This window comes from Schistocerca gregaria, chromosome 2, assembly GCF_023897955.1.
Source record: "Schistocerca gregaria isolate iqSchGreg1 chromosome 2, iqSchGreg1.2, whole genome shotgun sequence".
Lineage (NCBI taxonomy): Eukaryota > Metazoa > Arthropoda > Insecta > Orthoptera > Acrididae > Schistocerca > Schistocerca gregaria.
Window position 1 is genome coordinate 115,224,929 of NC_064921.1, and position 16,760 is coordinate 115,241,688.

The following is a 16,760-nucleotide window of genomic DNA, read 5'->3' on the forward strand; positions in this document are numbered from 1 at the left end:
ATGCATGCGTGATCCAGAGAGAGCAATTGAAAACCACCATCATTACTCTTTCGACCTCAGCAGATGATTTTATGGAGTTTTCCTTTACAGCGCCTATAGTGATATTCAGACTGTCTGGTGTAAAGGCGGCGTTATAGGGGATAATATATTTCTGTGAATGTGGAAATTCGTTGCGATAGTGAGGTTACCGGTAACTGTTATTCCTTATTTCGATTCAGGTCGATTGCAGTTTGATGCTGGTAACTATTACTGCACTCGTTTAATTGCCCTGCTGCACTACGTTACGTTACAAGTGAATTACGTGAACAAGACCGAAGACAGAAAGGAACGACGAAATAATAAAAGAACGTATTCAGAAATAAAAACGTAATGGCTCCAAACGTAAGCTTTACTCATGATCTGCTTTTCATCTAGTTAAGTTCTAACGATGTTCAAGAAAATATGTAATTGCTTGAAAGTTATAAAAGATATAATGAAAAACTTAATTAGTGATCTGAGGGAAAACTGAAATATTAAACGAAGAGTTGCTGATGTATTTTCAAAAAGTCTATCTCTTCAGTTCCTAGCCATTTACGCTCATAAAAAGTTACGGTCGTGAGGAATTATTGAATTCTTTGTTTCATGGTGAAAACATAAATTTCATATTACGGTATAAACTGAAACTCCTCTGCCTTCTCTAGATCTACACTGTCTTAATTATAATATAATATTTATTTACTTATAACAGTGTTCATGCTTTCCATGCAAAAACTGGAAATCCTTTTTTAATTGAAAAGGTGAAGTGTTTTGTGAAATAATTCTCTAAAAGTAAGAAATAACATAGATTAATGAAACATTTGACATGCCTCATTTGCCGTATGTAATTTTGAGCATCATTCAAAGGTGCATAGAATTTTTCCCTAACCCACTTTATACTTTACTGTTAGACAAATCATTTCACAAAATTTTTTGTCATTATTCTACTCTCGGTTACGCAAAACACCGTGGAAATGTCAAGTTTTTTAACTGCTCATGGAAGAGTGTTTACATTTCAACTAATACATTTACAGGAACAACTGAACAACGTTGTCGGCATCTGAATAGTTTCATTCTATGTTTTAGAATTTGGCTAATGAGATACATGTTACACCTCTCTATTAATCATAAAGCTAAAGGAAAAGCGATAAATACTGTTAGAACATCTGAGCTGTCTAGTGGTAACCACTTGTGCCATTTGGAATTACGTCCATAAATCCACTCATCGCCAATATTATAATATAGAAAGCTTGTAGTAGGCCTATATTAGATAACACACACTTCAAATTACTGTGTTAATCTGTTCTATCTGGGCCGCGAGGGATTAGCCGAACGGTCTAATGCGCTGTAGTCGTGGAATGTGCGGCCGATCCCGGCGGAGGATTGACTCCTCCCTCGGGCATGGGTGTGTGTGTTTGTCCTAAGGAAATTTAGATTATGTAGTGTATAAGCTTAGGGACTGATGACCTTAGCAGCTAAGTTCCATGAGATTTCACACACATTTGAACATTTTTTGTTCCGTCTGATACCAAAGGGAGAAAATAGGACATTTGGTTTTGGAAGACAAAAACAAACTTTCCTAACTGCCCAAACGGTTAGCTTTGGTCTGACACCAAATATTGATCCACAGTGAAGGGGATTTCTGATTTAAACATAGGAACAGAATTAATTCAGAATCGAATTACTTTTAAGGGCGATAATAACAAATGAAATGTGTATCTCATGCATTCTTTTTATTTCATGCTGCAGCTACATATGGCTGTAAAAACTACACAATGAATCTCTGGTGGCATGTTTTGTCTGAGATGTTGGTGTCAGCTGCTGATGTTAGTGGCTGTATTTCCCGTAGCCTCCATAGCCTCCAGAAATGCCTCCAGAGTAGCCACCACTGTAGCCACCTGTGTAGCCACCGCTATAACCACCTCCGATGGCTCCTCCGTAGCCTCCACCGTAGCCTCCACCAATGCCGCCGCCGTAGCCGCCTCCGAGGCCTCCGCCGACACCAGCTCCGCCTCCCACGACGACAGGTACCGGCTGGTTGACGACGACAGGCTGTGGTACTGGTACGGGGACTGGGCTAGGGACACTCACGGGTACTGGGACTGGCCTCTGCACGGGGACAGGGTACGGCTGTGGGACGGGCACCGGTACCGGCCTGTTGACTGGCACCGTGACAGGAACCCTGACTGGTACTGGGACAGTACGCTGCACTGGTACTGGGTACGGCACGGGGACCTGCTTGGTGATGGCGATGTTGGTCACTTGACCTCCTCCAACTGCAGAGCTGACGCCACCTCCGTAGCCACCTCCATAACCACCACCAAAGCCGCCCCCATAGCCGCCCCCGTATCCCCCGCCAATAGAAGCGCCTCCACCATAGCTACCCAGGGAACCAATCACTCCCCTTTTATCTACCTGCTTCTCCTCGGCCAGAGCCAGTCCGAACACGAACACGCACACCTGAAAATTACAGCACAAAATATGAAAACCAAATTTCAGAAATGGCTCTGAGCACTATGGGACTTAACATCTGAGGTTATCAGTCCCCTAGAACTGCTTAAAACTAACTAACTAACTTGTGAGAGTAACGTTTTATGTGAGAGAGAGGTTTCGGTATTTAATGCATAATTAATTGCATGTTAGCAACACCCATGATGATTTTGGGTAGTAATTCTTAGTAATATAATTACGTAACACTGAACTTCTCTGACATGAGTATCGTCTCACGCAACATGAAACGAAAAAATGCTTTCTGTGTCTGTATTCGTGCTTATAATGTAGATTTCATGCATTTATTTTTTCTTGTAGGTAAGCGATATGCCGTTAGATACAGGGGTTCCTATACAACTGGATTTGCTTTTTGTTTATACACAGTTCATCCGCTAAGAACGTTATCTAATATAAAGGTAACCAAGTCACGGTGCAGGTCCTGACATACCTACGAATTTTGTCTGTACTGTTTCCTTGAGAAATGCGTCGTTGGTGTCAATTTGGATGACAAATTAAGCTTCTTTATGAATTTGCGACAAAATCAAAGTAAATGAAACTATAGTAACAGTACTTCCTTAGGACTTGTGTTCTTTATAAAGAAATATGTAGTTCAGAAATATTACACTAGACTTTAACACTGCACGACAGTAAAATTTTTTCTATTGAACAATAGTGAAGTGAAGGATAAAGTTCACTCAGAATATTCATTGGGTTAAGTAATCCATCTCAAGTCTCACCATAACGTTTGTATTAGTAAAACAAACTAATATCTTATGCGAGGCAGCATTTTAAGCTGTCAGTCCTTTGTGAAGTAATTATTTTTCGTTTCTGTTTACAGTAACTAAAATATTTTTAATAGTCTCCAGAGTTATCATTAAAACTGATACTGTGTAAACAAGAGAGCTAGAATTTTTCACAGTTTATTTCCGTAATTTTTAACAGGAGATGAAAAATGTAGACGTAAAATTAATTAGTCCATATGATATCGTGAGTACGTAATTATGGTCCATGAAGCGTTTAAGTAACTTAACAAAACTATGCCCTGAATATTACCTCGGGTATGTTTCATTGATTGTTCTATTCAGGTTATCAACCTCTGCAGGGTACAGCTGAATACGTTGTTATGACAAGAAAATGTAGTTTGCCACACGGTTCAATTTTTTGTAATGATGTAATGTATCCTTCCGTTGCTCAGGAACGTACTTCAGTTTTTACAAGATGACAGGCATCAAGTGCATCGAAATGTCCAACGTGATGACCATGTGAGTTATCTCAAACTTATGTTTACGCATGTCCACATCCATTAACATGAGCTCTTATTCGGCACTGAAAGTAGTAAGGATGGCGTCAGATTTATATGAATGGGAGGTGTCTGTTCCTTCCGACATGTCCGAAAGTACTGCCACCATATGGAAACAACAGCTGTGATACGTTATATGTAAATTGAAGGTGGAAAGGGGGGGAGGGAGTAAAGGGAACGGTCTACTGATGTCAACTTCATCGGAACATTAAGCATTATTAGCGGCGACGAGCGAAAATTTGTTCCGGACCGCGGTTCGAATATGGGATCTCCTGCTTACTAGGCAGATGTGTTAACTACTCTGCCACCCGGAACATAGTGGTTAACGCACCTGCCTAGTAAGCAGGGTTCGAATCCCGATCCGGGCCACATTTTCGCTCGTCGCCGCTGATTTCGCGTCTTGTTCCGGTACAGCTGACATCAATACTGCGTTCCATTTCCATTCCCTTATTTACCCTCCACTTTCAGTTTACATATAATGAAGTCAGTTTGTTGTAGCATTACTGCTTTTCATCTTGTGCTACTTTTAATCATCAGACTCTAATGCATTGCTATATTTCAGTTTTTCTCGACATGAAGAGATGCCACTGCAGAAGAGGCAGTACTGGCACTTATTTAAAAAAATGGAGCAAAAGTTTAGTCCACTGCACACTTAACAGTGAATGGTAGTACGAATCCGAGCATTATCTTTCACTAATTCTTTCTTAATTCAATGAATAAAAGAAGGGATGATGCTATCACTCTTTCACAGTCAGTAGATGAACGTGATCATCGTAGCTCGGGTGGATATACGGATAACAGCACACATGTGTAGAAACCACTCACCAGGATCCTCATTGCTGCTGCTGAAGGTGGTACAGGTGGAGCAGGCAATGACTGATGCCACTGTGGGGTTTCTGTGCGGCTTATATACACCGCACATTTCCCCCACCCGTCTGAAACCAGCTAGGTGTGACGGGCTTTCCCATTACTGCATTGTGTCTTATTTGGTGGTGGGGATACATAGCCACGCTCTGGTCGATGCAGTAACTCATAAGATTATAGACACAGCATCACAAATGGGTTGGCTAACAAGGTTTTACAATTAACTGTTGTTGTATAAGGTACACATTTTTATATCAACACAGTCTTCCGTATGCACTGTCTTCTTATTTGAGGTCCTACAAAATTTTATCTGTTAGGGTATTTACTTATTTCCAAAACACTCACAAAGAAAATTATCTTGTGTCACTAGAATGAGTTAAGAGTCATTTGAGAATTTATAAATCATACTTACAAAGCGAGTATGATTCCGTCGAGTCCGTAGCGATGAACATATCGACTTTCTTGTTAGAGAACATCAGAAAAATATTTTACACAATTTTAAGTGGTGTTGGTCACCTACTGAGTTCTTTTATTTGGATTGAGGGCACGAACGATAATAAATATATATAAGCCTAGGGTACGCACGGGCTCTCAACAAAAATGGTTCCCGCTTTCTTGAAGGTTCTGCGAAATCTGGAGTTTACCAAGTTGTCCTGTCTTGAACATGGAGAAATAATGCGTGCATATGTGAAAGCGGACGAAGTTTTCATCATCATATTTAAATAACGTGTTTTAAATCAAAAGGCAGAGAAGTTTTCTGTCATGAAAAAAGCGCATTGTCCTCCTTCCTATTTAAAATCTCACTGATTGTGAACCACCTTATTTGACACTATACATAATGTAAGTGACACTCTTGCTACATTTTATCGACCTATTAAGAACTTGAGAGTTAATTTCCTTTTTTGTAAAATATATATTGCAACTATTTTGACGTAACAGTCACCAATAAGACGATTTTGTCATTGAAAACAAAATGTCGTGTGACGAGTACCTCCAGGTGGGTAGACCCTATCGCATGGTCCGGCGCCACCCGGAGTGGCCGTGCGGTTCTAGGCGCTACAGTCTGAAGCCGAGCGACCGCTACGGTCGCAGGTTCGAATCCTGCCTCGGGCATGGAAGTGTGTGATGTCCTTGGGATAGTTAGGTTTAATTAATTCTAAGTTCTAGGCGATTGATGACCTCAAAAGTTAGGTCACATAGTGCTCAGAGCCATTTGAACCAACCACTTCGGCGACTTGAGCGTCGATGAGGATGAAATGACGGCACAAACACTCAGTCCCTGGGAGGAGGAAACCTCCAGCCCAGCTCGGAATCGAACCTCCCCGCCCCCTCCATCCCCGGCATAACAATCCGACGCGCTGTGCATTCATCTACGGTGGCGGACATTTGTCATTGACATCTATAAGATTAATTGGAGCTGCTGGCCATCAAAAAAGACTGTTGGAATTAATAAACTGAAATAAAGGAAATGTTACTTTAGTTATATATAAGCAGCAGGCAAGTGGAATCGAGACCGATGAAAAAGAAAAAAGAGTAATCGGTTTATTATTTCAAAAATACACGCAATAATTGCTAATACATTTATCCCACTGTGAGACAAAACAGTCAATGCATTCACGGAAAAAGTCTGCAGTTGGCTCCGGAACCTTGCTTGTACCCATGTGTGCACCTCATCGTCCAAAGCAAACCAACGACACGAATGTCTTAATTCAGGGCTCGAAAAATGTAGAAACCGCATGTGGGTTCGCCCACTCGTTACCAAGATTGTATCGACTACGCTACAGAAGTTCCACCGCGAAGCCATGACACATCCTCCATGCGGTTCCAACGTGGCTTCATACGATTTCTTTATTTTTCAAGCCAGGCCGAAACACATTCGCTGTCGTTGAATTGCCCAGGACCAAGAGGTGCACACCATGGTTTAGTAGTGTAATCACACCCTCCCACACATCTCCATTACACTTCTTCTTCATTAGTTTCAAAAGCTTCGAGAGGCGTAAGGCATACAAAAGAAAAAACTTTTTACTTATCTTCGTTTTCTCTTGTTGTTGTTGGTTCCAAGTCTTTCGTCTGTGGGTACATTCTTGAGGTGGAAATTTTGGTTTAAAGTTATGGGTTCCTCATGACTAAATAACTGATGAAGATTTGCCTGTATATTTCTTGAATTTTATTCTTTGTCGTATTATTAAGTATCACACCGTTCTCACAATTTCCACGTAATGTTCCTAATATCATAGTTAGTGTCGATCATAATAAAATGTCTGTCTGCATGAGAGGCATGCCCACGACTCCCAGCAACATGCTGCGGTACTCACAATATTCCAAAGAGTTTACAAAGCAAAACAGTTTATAAAGTTGCTTGACAAAAGAAGAATCTTCTCTGAAACATACCATTATTTTGTAAATGAGTCCAGAAATAAATTTTATGATTACCGTCAGATTGAGCAATCAATAATATGAATTTTAAGTATGCCAGAAATTTAGTAATTCCAAATATTTTTAAAAGAAGAGTAGTTTTAAACGCACATAAAGATTAGTACGTAACAAATTAATTTCACTTATACAAGAATCGATAGTAGAAATGGTATAGGTTATTTCTATAAAAAAAGGTAACGTTGGAGGAGGGCATCCCATTACAGTAGACACTCGCACATTTTTTTCCATGAAAGAACTTACCGTCTTGTCTCATAATGGCATGCATATTTTAACAGTTATGGCGATTGATTTTGGAATAATAAACGATTTACAAACTTTTTTCCAAAGGTCTCGTTTTCCTTTGACTGCTCGATATTAAAGATTTTCTAGCAGGCTCTGGAGATGCAGTGGTACTGAATGAATAAGAAGTTTTTGTAACGAGTGAACGTTGTAGCACAAACTTTTGTAATCCGGCTGACATATTTATTTGCCACAAATAAAATTTTTACGCATCATCTGCAGAATATATAGCCTTCTGTGTCACCAATCAGGTCATGTAAGTACCGTTCTGTCATCTTCAAGTCCCAATCTTCCTTTTCTGCCACTCTTAGTCTCCAAGGTTTGGAGCCGAGTGGAAGGCTTAAACCAGAGGCTCAGACGATTCTGCGGAGAGCTGGGGCGCAAATTTCTCGACCTCCGCTATCGGGTGGATAAATGTAGGTTCCCCCTGAATAGGTCAGGCGTGCACTACACGCCGGAAGCGGCTACGAGGGTAGCGGAGTACGTGTGGAGCGCACATGGGGTTTTTTTAGGTTAGAGAATTCCCTCCCTAGGCCCGACAAGACACCTCCTGAGACGCGGTAAGGTAGGAGTAGGCAAAATGCAACAAGGAATAACAATATTAATGTGTTACTAGTAAGATGCAGGAGCGTCTATAGAAAGGTCCCAGAACTGCTCTCAGTAATAAACGGTCACAGCGCCCATATAGTACTAGGGACAGAAAGTTGGCTGAAACAAGATGTAAATAATAATGAAATCCTAAACTCAGATTGGAATGTATACCGCAGAGACAGGCTGGACATTGAAGGGGGAGGCGTGTTTATAGCGATAAGAGGTGCAATAGTATCGAAGAAAATTGACGGAGATCCAAATCGTGAAATGATTTGGGTGAAGGTCACGGTTAAAGCAGGCTCAGACATGGTAATTGGATGTCTCTATAGGTCCCCGGGCTCAGCAGCTGTTGTGGCTGAGCACCTGAAGGATAATTTGGAAAATATTTCGAGTAGATTTCCCCACCATGTTATAGTTCTGTGTAGAGATTTTAATTTGCCGGATATAGACTGGGACACTCAAACGTTCATAACGGGTGGCAGGGACAAAGAATCCAGTGAAATATTTTTAAGTGCTTTATCGGAAAACTACCTTGGGTAGTTAAACAGAGACCAGACTCGTGGCGATAACATATTAGACCTTCTGGTGACAAACAGACCCGAACTATTTTAAACAGTTAATGCAGAACAGGGAATCAGCGATCATAAGGAGGTTACTACATCGATGATTTCAGCCTTAAATAGAAATATTAAAAAAGGTAGGACGAATTTTCTGTTTAGCAAAACTGACAAAAAGCAGATTACAGAGTACCTGACGGCTAAACACAAAAGCTTTGTCTGAAGTACAGACAGTGTTGAGGATCAGTGGACAAAGTTCAAAACCATCGTACAATATGCGTTAGATGAGTATGTGCCAAGCAAGATCGTAAGAGATGGAAAAGAGCCACCGTGGTACAACAACCGAGTTAGAAAACTGCTGCGGATCAAACGGAACTTCACAGCAAACATAAACATTGCCAAAGCCTTGCAGACAAACAAAAATTACGTGAAGCGAAATGTAGTGTGAGGAGGGCTTTGCGAGAGGCGTTCAATGAATTCGAAAGTAAAGTTCTATGCACTGACTTGGCAGAAAATCCTAAGAAATTTTGGTCTTATGTCAAAGCGGTAAGTGGATCAAAACAAAATGTCCAGACACTCTGTGACCAAAATGGTACTGAAACAGAGGATGACAGACTAAAGGCCGAAAAACTAAATGTCTTTTTCCAAAGATGTTTCACAGAGGAAGACTGCATTGTAGTTCCTTCTATAGATTGTCACACAGATGACAAAATGTTAGATATCGAAATAGACGACAGATGGATAGAGAAACAATTAAAATCGCTCAAAACAGGAAAGGCCGCTGGACCTGATGGGATACCAGTTCGATTTTACACAGAGTGCGCGAAGGAACTTGCCCCCCTTCTTGCAGCGGTGTACCGTAGCTCTCTAGAAGAGCGTAGCGTTCCAAAGGATTGGGAAAGGGCACAGGTCATCCCCGTTTTCAAGAAGGGACATCGAACAGATGTTCAGAACTATAGACCTATATCTCTAACGTCGATCAGTTGTCGAATTTTGGAACACGTATTATGTTCGAGCATCATGACTTTTCTGGAGACTAGAAATCTACTCTCTAGGAATCAGCATGGGTTTCGAAAAGGACGGTCGTGTGAAACCCAGCTCGCGCTATTCGTCCACCAGACTCAGAGAGCCATAGACACGGGTTCCCAGGTAGATGTCGTGTTTCTTGACTTCCGTAAGGCGTTCAATACAGTTCCCCACAGTCGTTTAATGAACAAAGTAAGTGCATATGGACTACCAGACGAATTATGTGATTGGATTGAGGAGTTATTAGATAACAGAACGCAGCATGTCATTCTCAATGGAGAGAAGTCTTCCGAAGTAAGAGTGATTTCAGGTAAGCCGCAGGGGAGTGTCATAGGACCGTTGCTATTTACAGTATACATAAATGACCTGGTGGATGAGATCGGAAGTTCACTGAGGCTTTTTGCAGATGATGCTGTGGTGTATCGAGAGGTTGTAACAATGGAAGATTGTACTGAAATGCGGGAGGATCTGCAGCGCATTGACGCATGGTGCAGGGAATGGCAATTGAATCTCAATGTATACAAGTGTATTGTGTTGTAAATACATAGAAAGATAGATCCATTGTCATTTAGCTACAAAATAGCAGGTCAGCAACTGGAAGCAGTTAATTCCATAAATTATCTGGGAGTACGCATTAGGAGTGATTTAAAATGGAATGATCATATAAAGTTGATCGTCGGTAAAGCAGATACGAGACTGAGATTTATTGGAAGAATCCTAAGGAAATGCAGTCCGAAAACATAGGAAGCAGGTTACAGTACGCTTGTTCGCCCACTGCTTGAATACTGCTCAGCAGTGTGGGATCCGTACCAGATAGAGAAGATCCAACGGAGAGCAGTGTGCTTCGTTACAGGATCATTTAGTAATCGCGAAAGCGTTACGGAGATGATAGATAAACTCCAGTGGAAGACTCTGCAGGAGAGACGCTCAGTTGCTCGGTACGGGCATTTGTTAAAGTTTCGGCAACATACCACCACCGAAGAGTCAAGCAGTATATTGCTCCCTCCTACGTATATCTCGCGAAGAGACCATGAGAATAAAATCAGAGAGATTAGAGCCCACACAGAAGCATCCCGACAATCCTTCTTTCCACGAACAATACGAAACTGGAATAGAAGGGAGAACCGATAGAGGTACTCAAGGTGCCCTCCGCCACACACCGTCCTGTGGCTTGCGGGGTATGGATGTAGATGTAGATGTAGATGTAGATGTAGATAATGTCACCTCTTCCGACCTTGGTCACCAGGTGAAAATCTGATGCTGTGAATGCAAGAAAGACGCGTAGAAATGTTTCTAAACGTAACGGGTGAGGAACAGTATGTGGATGGAAACGGTCAAATAAGTGAGAAAGGCATAATGTTAATTTTATTCTAAACCACCACTTACACAGTTTGCTCAAAATGAGCACCGGAAATGAATAAATTTTTCTTCTTCTTTTTTCCTCTTCTTCTTCTTCTTCTTCTCTTCAGATATTAGACAAATTGCCTATTACGGTTCCTATCATTGGGATGACCTTCCTCTATCTCTTCTTCCTTGGAACTTATAATTTGTAGCGTTATGGGGAGTCTGACACTCTCCATTGTTTCCAGATGTTAGTACTGTATCGTCCTATACTCTAGAACTTTATCATTTAGAAGAAAAAATTTAGTTCTTCTGTAATGAAATAAATTGATTCCAGCGTAAATCTCTTCCACAATAACACAGTAGCATATCTACCAACTTTCGCTGTCTTATGATAATTACAGCCAGCGCTGGACCTCCGTAGAAGTCGTACTTTAATTATAGTCATCCGGTATATGATGTGGAGCTGCCAGTCTCTGAACACTAAACTGTAATCGGATACTGTCTGATTCTTTCTCTTGTATGGACATTATCTTGTGTTTATCGGATCTGCTTGCAGTACGTTAGTGTGCGAGACGTGTAAGTGAGCACAACCTTGATCTAGGAACATTTCACTGTGAAATTTATTCCTTTACTTTACCTTGTGAAGTGACTCAAATGATGTTACAATGTACAGTCTCAAACAATAAAACTGACCGCCGGCCGGCCACCACAGAGACTAAGTCCGAGTCATCCACTTAGGCTGGCCAATAAAACTGACCGCCCCTGACAACTGTAAGTCCGGCCATATGCACAGTCTGGCAACACTGCAAGGTGCGGAAGTGCTAGGAGGAAGTGTTGTCTACTTTCGAGACGTTGGAGGACTATGTGAGCCCGTGGTCTAGTGGTTTGCCGGCACGGTAGCTCAGCGTGTTCGGTCAGAGGGCTAGCTGCCCTTGTAATAAAAAGACTGAGTGAATGGAACAATAATGAACTTCAATGGGCATCAGGGGACGTCCGCCACGAACAAAAGCAACGAACTATAACGAACAAAATGAGATTACAAAAAAAAAAAAAACATAGTGGCAAGCGTCGTGCGTTATAAACCTACAGTCGCCTGTTGGCGTCCAACTGTATTTTTTTTTAATTTCTTTTTGTTTTTGGATTTTGCATACTTGAAAATCATGAACTACAGTTAAGCATTGTAAAATTGAGTCACAAGTGGAAATAGATGTAACATCTGCAACACAACGTTTACTTTTGGTATAACAGAGGGGTGAATGCAGTGGAGGCAGTTGGAAAGATTTGAATTGTGTGTGGAGCGAGTGCTTTTGGGAAAAATACGCCAGAAAAATATATTCTTGTTTCAACAAAGATCGTTCTGACATGAATGATTTTCCACATCGACTATCTCGACTACCGATATATTTGAGTCTCAAGATTATCCTGTTTGTTTTCCTTTCCTTCTCTTCTATTTTACCTGATTGTCTCGCTGTATTTCACTGTAGTTTTTCCAACTATTTCCAATGAAGCCCGTCACATCCAGTTACTCTTCCGAAAGTCAAAGTCGTCATCTTAGAGATGTCATAGTAGCTGTAATATATATTTATTAAGAAAACAAATTACCACTTACTCTCATTAGTTGAAAGAATACAGAGTATCAAGTTAGATCGTTTGCAACGATTCAGATTTTAGATGGGAAGGGAGTCAGTAGTCTGGTTTGATGCTACAAAACTATTGTAGAAATAAAATTGTGGTGAAGTACTTGTCTACGATATGATTTACCGTATTCTATTTAAAGATGATATTGAAAACTTCTTCCGAGTTTACGTATTCAAACATTATTACTCCACATTATTGATTCTATAACGGGGAAAGCGAACAAATTTACTGACCTTTTTCTAAAATGGGTAGCCAGCATTTATTGACAGTCTGTTCGTATACCAGGCACTTACACATTTTTCCCTTGTCTTCCATCTAAATATAGGACGTAAGTAGATATCCAAAGCCATATAAAATGAAAAGATTGTGTTAAATATTTTTCTTGTGGTCTCTAAAATGAAGGCCATGTGTCCAGTAACGTTGTCATACCAGAACAATAATCGTTCTGTGTGTCATTTCATAATCCTCCATCAGCTCTCAAAGTATTTTGCTAACATATTACCAAGACACGAAATAATTTTCATTGTGGAGGGTTTTTGAAAACGAGGAAACATCCATATACTCACGTTTTTCTAGGACCCCTTCGGAGGACTATGTTATTGTAACGAAATGTGTATTTCTTAAACACAAAATTATTTGTAAAAGATTCTTATCCAGTGTTTTTGATTATGTACATTTGATCTTACGAATTACGGCTTCGAACACACGGTCGCTCTGTGTAGCCATCATCAAGCTAGGCTAATTGCAGTAATGCTCTGAGAAAGCGCGACACACCTCGCTTGTTGCCGCCGGGTGGGGGAAATAGGCGGTGTATATAAGCCGCTCAGAAACCCCACAGTGGCATCAGTCATTGCCTGCTCCACCTGGACCACCTTCAGCAGCAGCAATGAGGATCCTGGTGAGTAGTTTCTCGACATGTAGGCTCCACTCCGTAAGTACCATTGTGTTGTAGTGTTCACCTTCCACTAGTGACTGTGAAAGAGTGATATTCATAAGCACCGTCAGTAGAAAGCATATGATTCGATTGTTCGTGAATTAAAAAGCATTAGTGAAACATAACAGCTTCATATTAATTTTTACTATGAAATATACGATGGAACAAAACTTTTGGCATTTTCTTAAATAATTCCCAGTGCTGTCTTTGCTGCAACATTCCTTCATTCTAAGAAAACCCCAGCGGTAGCATTTCATTTTAGTGCACTTGCAGTCATTGTTAGCTGATGATGAAAATAAGGACAAGATACGAAGCAGGAGTAACGGATTAATAAATTCAGTAATTCTACAACAAATTGACTGGATCTGTTCCATCTTAATTATTCATTTACAGTAATCGTTAATCAGTATCGACACACTTACACAAAAGTTTCGGAAGACTAGTGTGGTAATCATATCTCAGTTTTAGACGCGTTTTATGTTGATCATATTTTCGTAAAATCATATTTTTGGAACAAAGGAAGGATTCATTGTGACGCATCAAGACCTGAATCGTTTGAAAAACTGTATTTCCTTATTATAACAGCGTATTCAGGTGACTACCTGCTAAGGATCATAAGAAGAATATAACTATCACTGAAATATACCAAAGCCGATATTTCATCTTTCGTTTACGTGTACATTGATCATATTACAGTCCTCTGCTATGATGCAGAACGAGTCAGTTTTACATACACAGCATAGTTTCTCAAAGAAAAATATGGCAGCAAACAGATTTCCTCACAGTGGCAACAAACAACTAACTTCCGTTTAGTATAGTTTAATTTATGGAGTGTCGACGCTCATAGCACCATACGACTTCTCCGATGCTCACAATCGGTTTTAACAATATTTAACGGGCGTATTTAAACTGCATTTTAACTTGAGTGTTAATGTTTCTGAATGGAACTGGAAACAAATTATTTTATAAAGGAAGAACAGTTTACGTTTCACGCTCGCTTTAAATGCTGAGACAGCGCGCCAAGTATAGACAATACACCTGAGCTCTGAGCCGGATTAGATTAAGCAGGGCACAGGAGTGCACATTTTGAGTGAACTCTATCCTACCATTTACTCCTGTTAATAGAAAAATCCTTGTTGTCCAACAATATTAAAGTCTACTTTGATGCTTCTACACTAAATGTTGCTAAATAACAACCATAAAAATTCAGCAGGGGCTGTTGCTGACGATTCGTTTACTTTGCTTTTGTTGCCCAGTTATATGAGCAGGTTAATTATTTCCATTAGATATACGTAAATTTACATTCGTTTCAGTCTCATTTTGAGTCTATTCTGCAACCTTTTGCGTCCCAAGAAATAAGTGAAAGTACTTACAATGACGAGTCATCTAAATCAAAACATCGCAGACTACAAACACAAGTAGCACACACAAGTTTCCCATGAATGGCAGGGGTCTTCAAGGTGAGACAGTTCCCTTTCTGTTAGACAGTGTTCTCGGTGAATACCAGAAGACAAATCCCTTTTTATTGGGCTCTGTTTTTACTGTATAAAAGTGAATAATTTTGTACCGCAACATTATCAATCTAATAAAGCATTAAACAAATATTATAAACTCAAATTCATAGACTGAACTTAATTCATAGCGGTTGTATCAAGAAGACCTGCAGAGGGTGGGAGGGCGGGAAGGGAGGAAGGCGCGGAGACGGAGGTGCCGACAGACCTTGAGTTACTCCTACAGAGTTTGTTTTATTCAGGTTTGTTTAAGGGAACCATGTAGCCAGGTGTTATTACAGGCCTCCCTAACGTAAATATTTACTAGTAAGGACCATTGCTCTATATTTTTTCCCAGCGTTTCCGACACTATCAAATGAAAGAGCCCTTTAACTCTGTGTGTGTGTGTGTGTGTGTGTGTGTGTGTGTGTGTGTGTGTGTGTGTGTGTGAGTGTGTGCGCGTGTGTGTGTGTGTGTGTGTGTAATTATCTTTGTGTGTGGGTGTAATAATTGCTTTAGTCAGGCGTTAGCAACGCAAACAATGAATGAAACTGCCTGTTATGTTAAAGAACAAATAGATATGAATTTGAAATGTAGTGAAACCATAAATGCCCAACAAACGCTTTCACTCTTACGTTAAAACATTTTTTGTTTCGTTTTGGACAGGTTGTTGTTGGTAAACGTTTAATATTATTCAGAATTCTATGCGGTACCATACCGAAATTTATCTCTCGTTGAGCGGAAGATGGACTTTCTTGTTGATACCTGTTGCTGTAATTTTCAGGTGTGCGTGTTCCTGTTCGGACTGGCTCTGGCCGAGGAGAAGCAGGTAGAAAAAAGGGGTGTGATTGGTTCCCTGGGTGGCTACGGAGGCTCGTCTATTAGCGGAGGTTACGGGGGCGGCTATGGTGGAGGCTTTGGAGGCGGCTACAGTGGCGGCTATGGAGGTGGCGTCAGCTCTGCAGTTGGAGGAGCTCAAGTGACCAACATCGCCATCACCAAGCAGGTCCCCGTCCCGTACCCAGTACCAGTGCAGCGTACTGTCCCAGTACCAGTCAGGGTTCCTGTCACGGTGCCAGTCAACAGGCCGGTACCGGTGCCCGTCCCACAGCCGTACCCTGTCCCCGTGCAGAGGCCAGTCCCAGTACCCGTGAGTGTCCCTAGCCCAGTCCCCGTACCAGTACCACAGCCCGTCGTCGTCAACCAGCCGGTACCTGTCGTCGTGGGAGGCGGAGCTGGTGTCGGCGGAGGTCTCGGAGGCGGCTACGGTGGCGGCATTGGTGGAGGCTATGGTGGAGGCTACGGAGGAGCCATCGGAGGTGGTTATAGCGGTGGCTACACAGGTGGCTACAGCGGTGGCTACTCTGGAGGCATTTCTGGAGGCTATGGAGGCTATGGGAAATACAGCCACTAACATCAGCAGCTGAAACCAACAACTCAGACAAAACACGCCACCAGAGATTCAATGCATATTTCTTACAATGTTCTGTAACTGCAGCAGAAAATAAAAAGCATTTGTAAGATAGATATTGCGTTACTCATTATAGCCCATTAAAAATAATACTGTTGAGAATGTATTTTGTTTTCAGGTTTATATTTTGGAATTTCTCGACTGTGGATCAATATTTGCTGTGAAAATGATGCTTGGCAATTCTGACAATTTCTTTTTGTCTTCCATAATCCTTGTTCTGTTTTCTGAGACAGATCATTTTAAAAGTAGAATTCCAAAATTCTGTGATGTTATAAATTATGAACATTTTACTGAAGGGTCTTTTCCAGTCCGTGATTTCAGCACA

General features: G+C 41.0%; 2 protein-coding genes across 31 annotated transcripts in view; one reads left to right on the plus strand and one right to left on the minus strand.

Annotated features, from left to right (window-relative positions):
- Positions 1-1,727: 1,727 nt before the first annotated feature.
- The window catches only part of LOC126336460 (uncharacterized), a 231,731-nt gene continuing 216,698 nt past the window's right edge, over positions 1,728-16,760 (minus strand). For all 30 annotated transcript variants that reach the window (XM_050000181.1, XM_050000184.1, XM_050000174.1 and 27 more), the window contains one exon: positions 1,728-1,997. In XM_050000181.1, the coding sequence (XP_049856138.1) occupies positions 1,843-1,997 (155 nt within the window). In that variant the 3' untranslated portion in view covers positions 1,728-1,842. The remainder of the gene's footprint in view (positions 1,998-16,760) is intronic.
- On the plus strand, positions 13,380-16,491 carry LOC126336466 (cuticle protein 79-like). Its single transcript, XM_050000205.1, has 2 exons — positions 13,380-13,438; positions 15,749-16,491. Exons 1-2 carry the CDS (start codon positions 13,427-13,429, stop codon positions 16,376-16,378), a joined length of 642 nt encoding a protein of 213 aa, XP_049856162.1. The 5' UTR covers positions 13,380-13,426; the 3' UTR covers positions 16,379-16,491.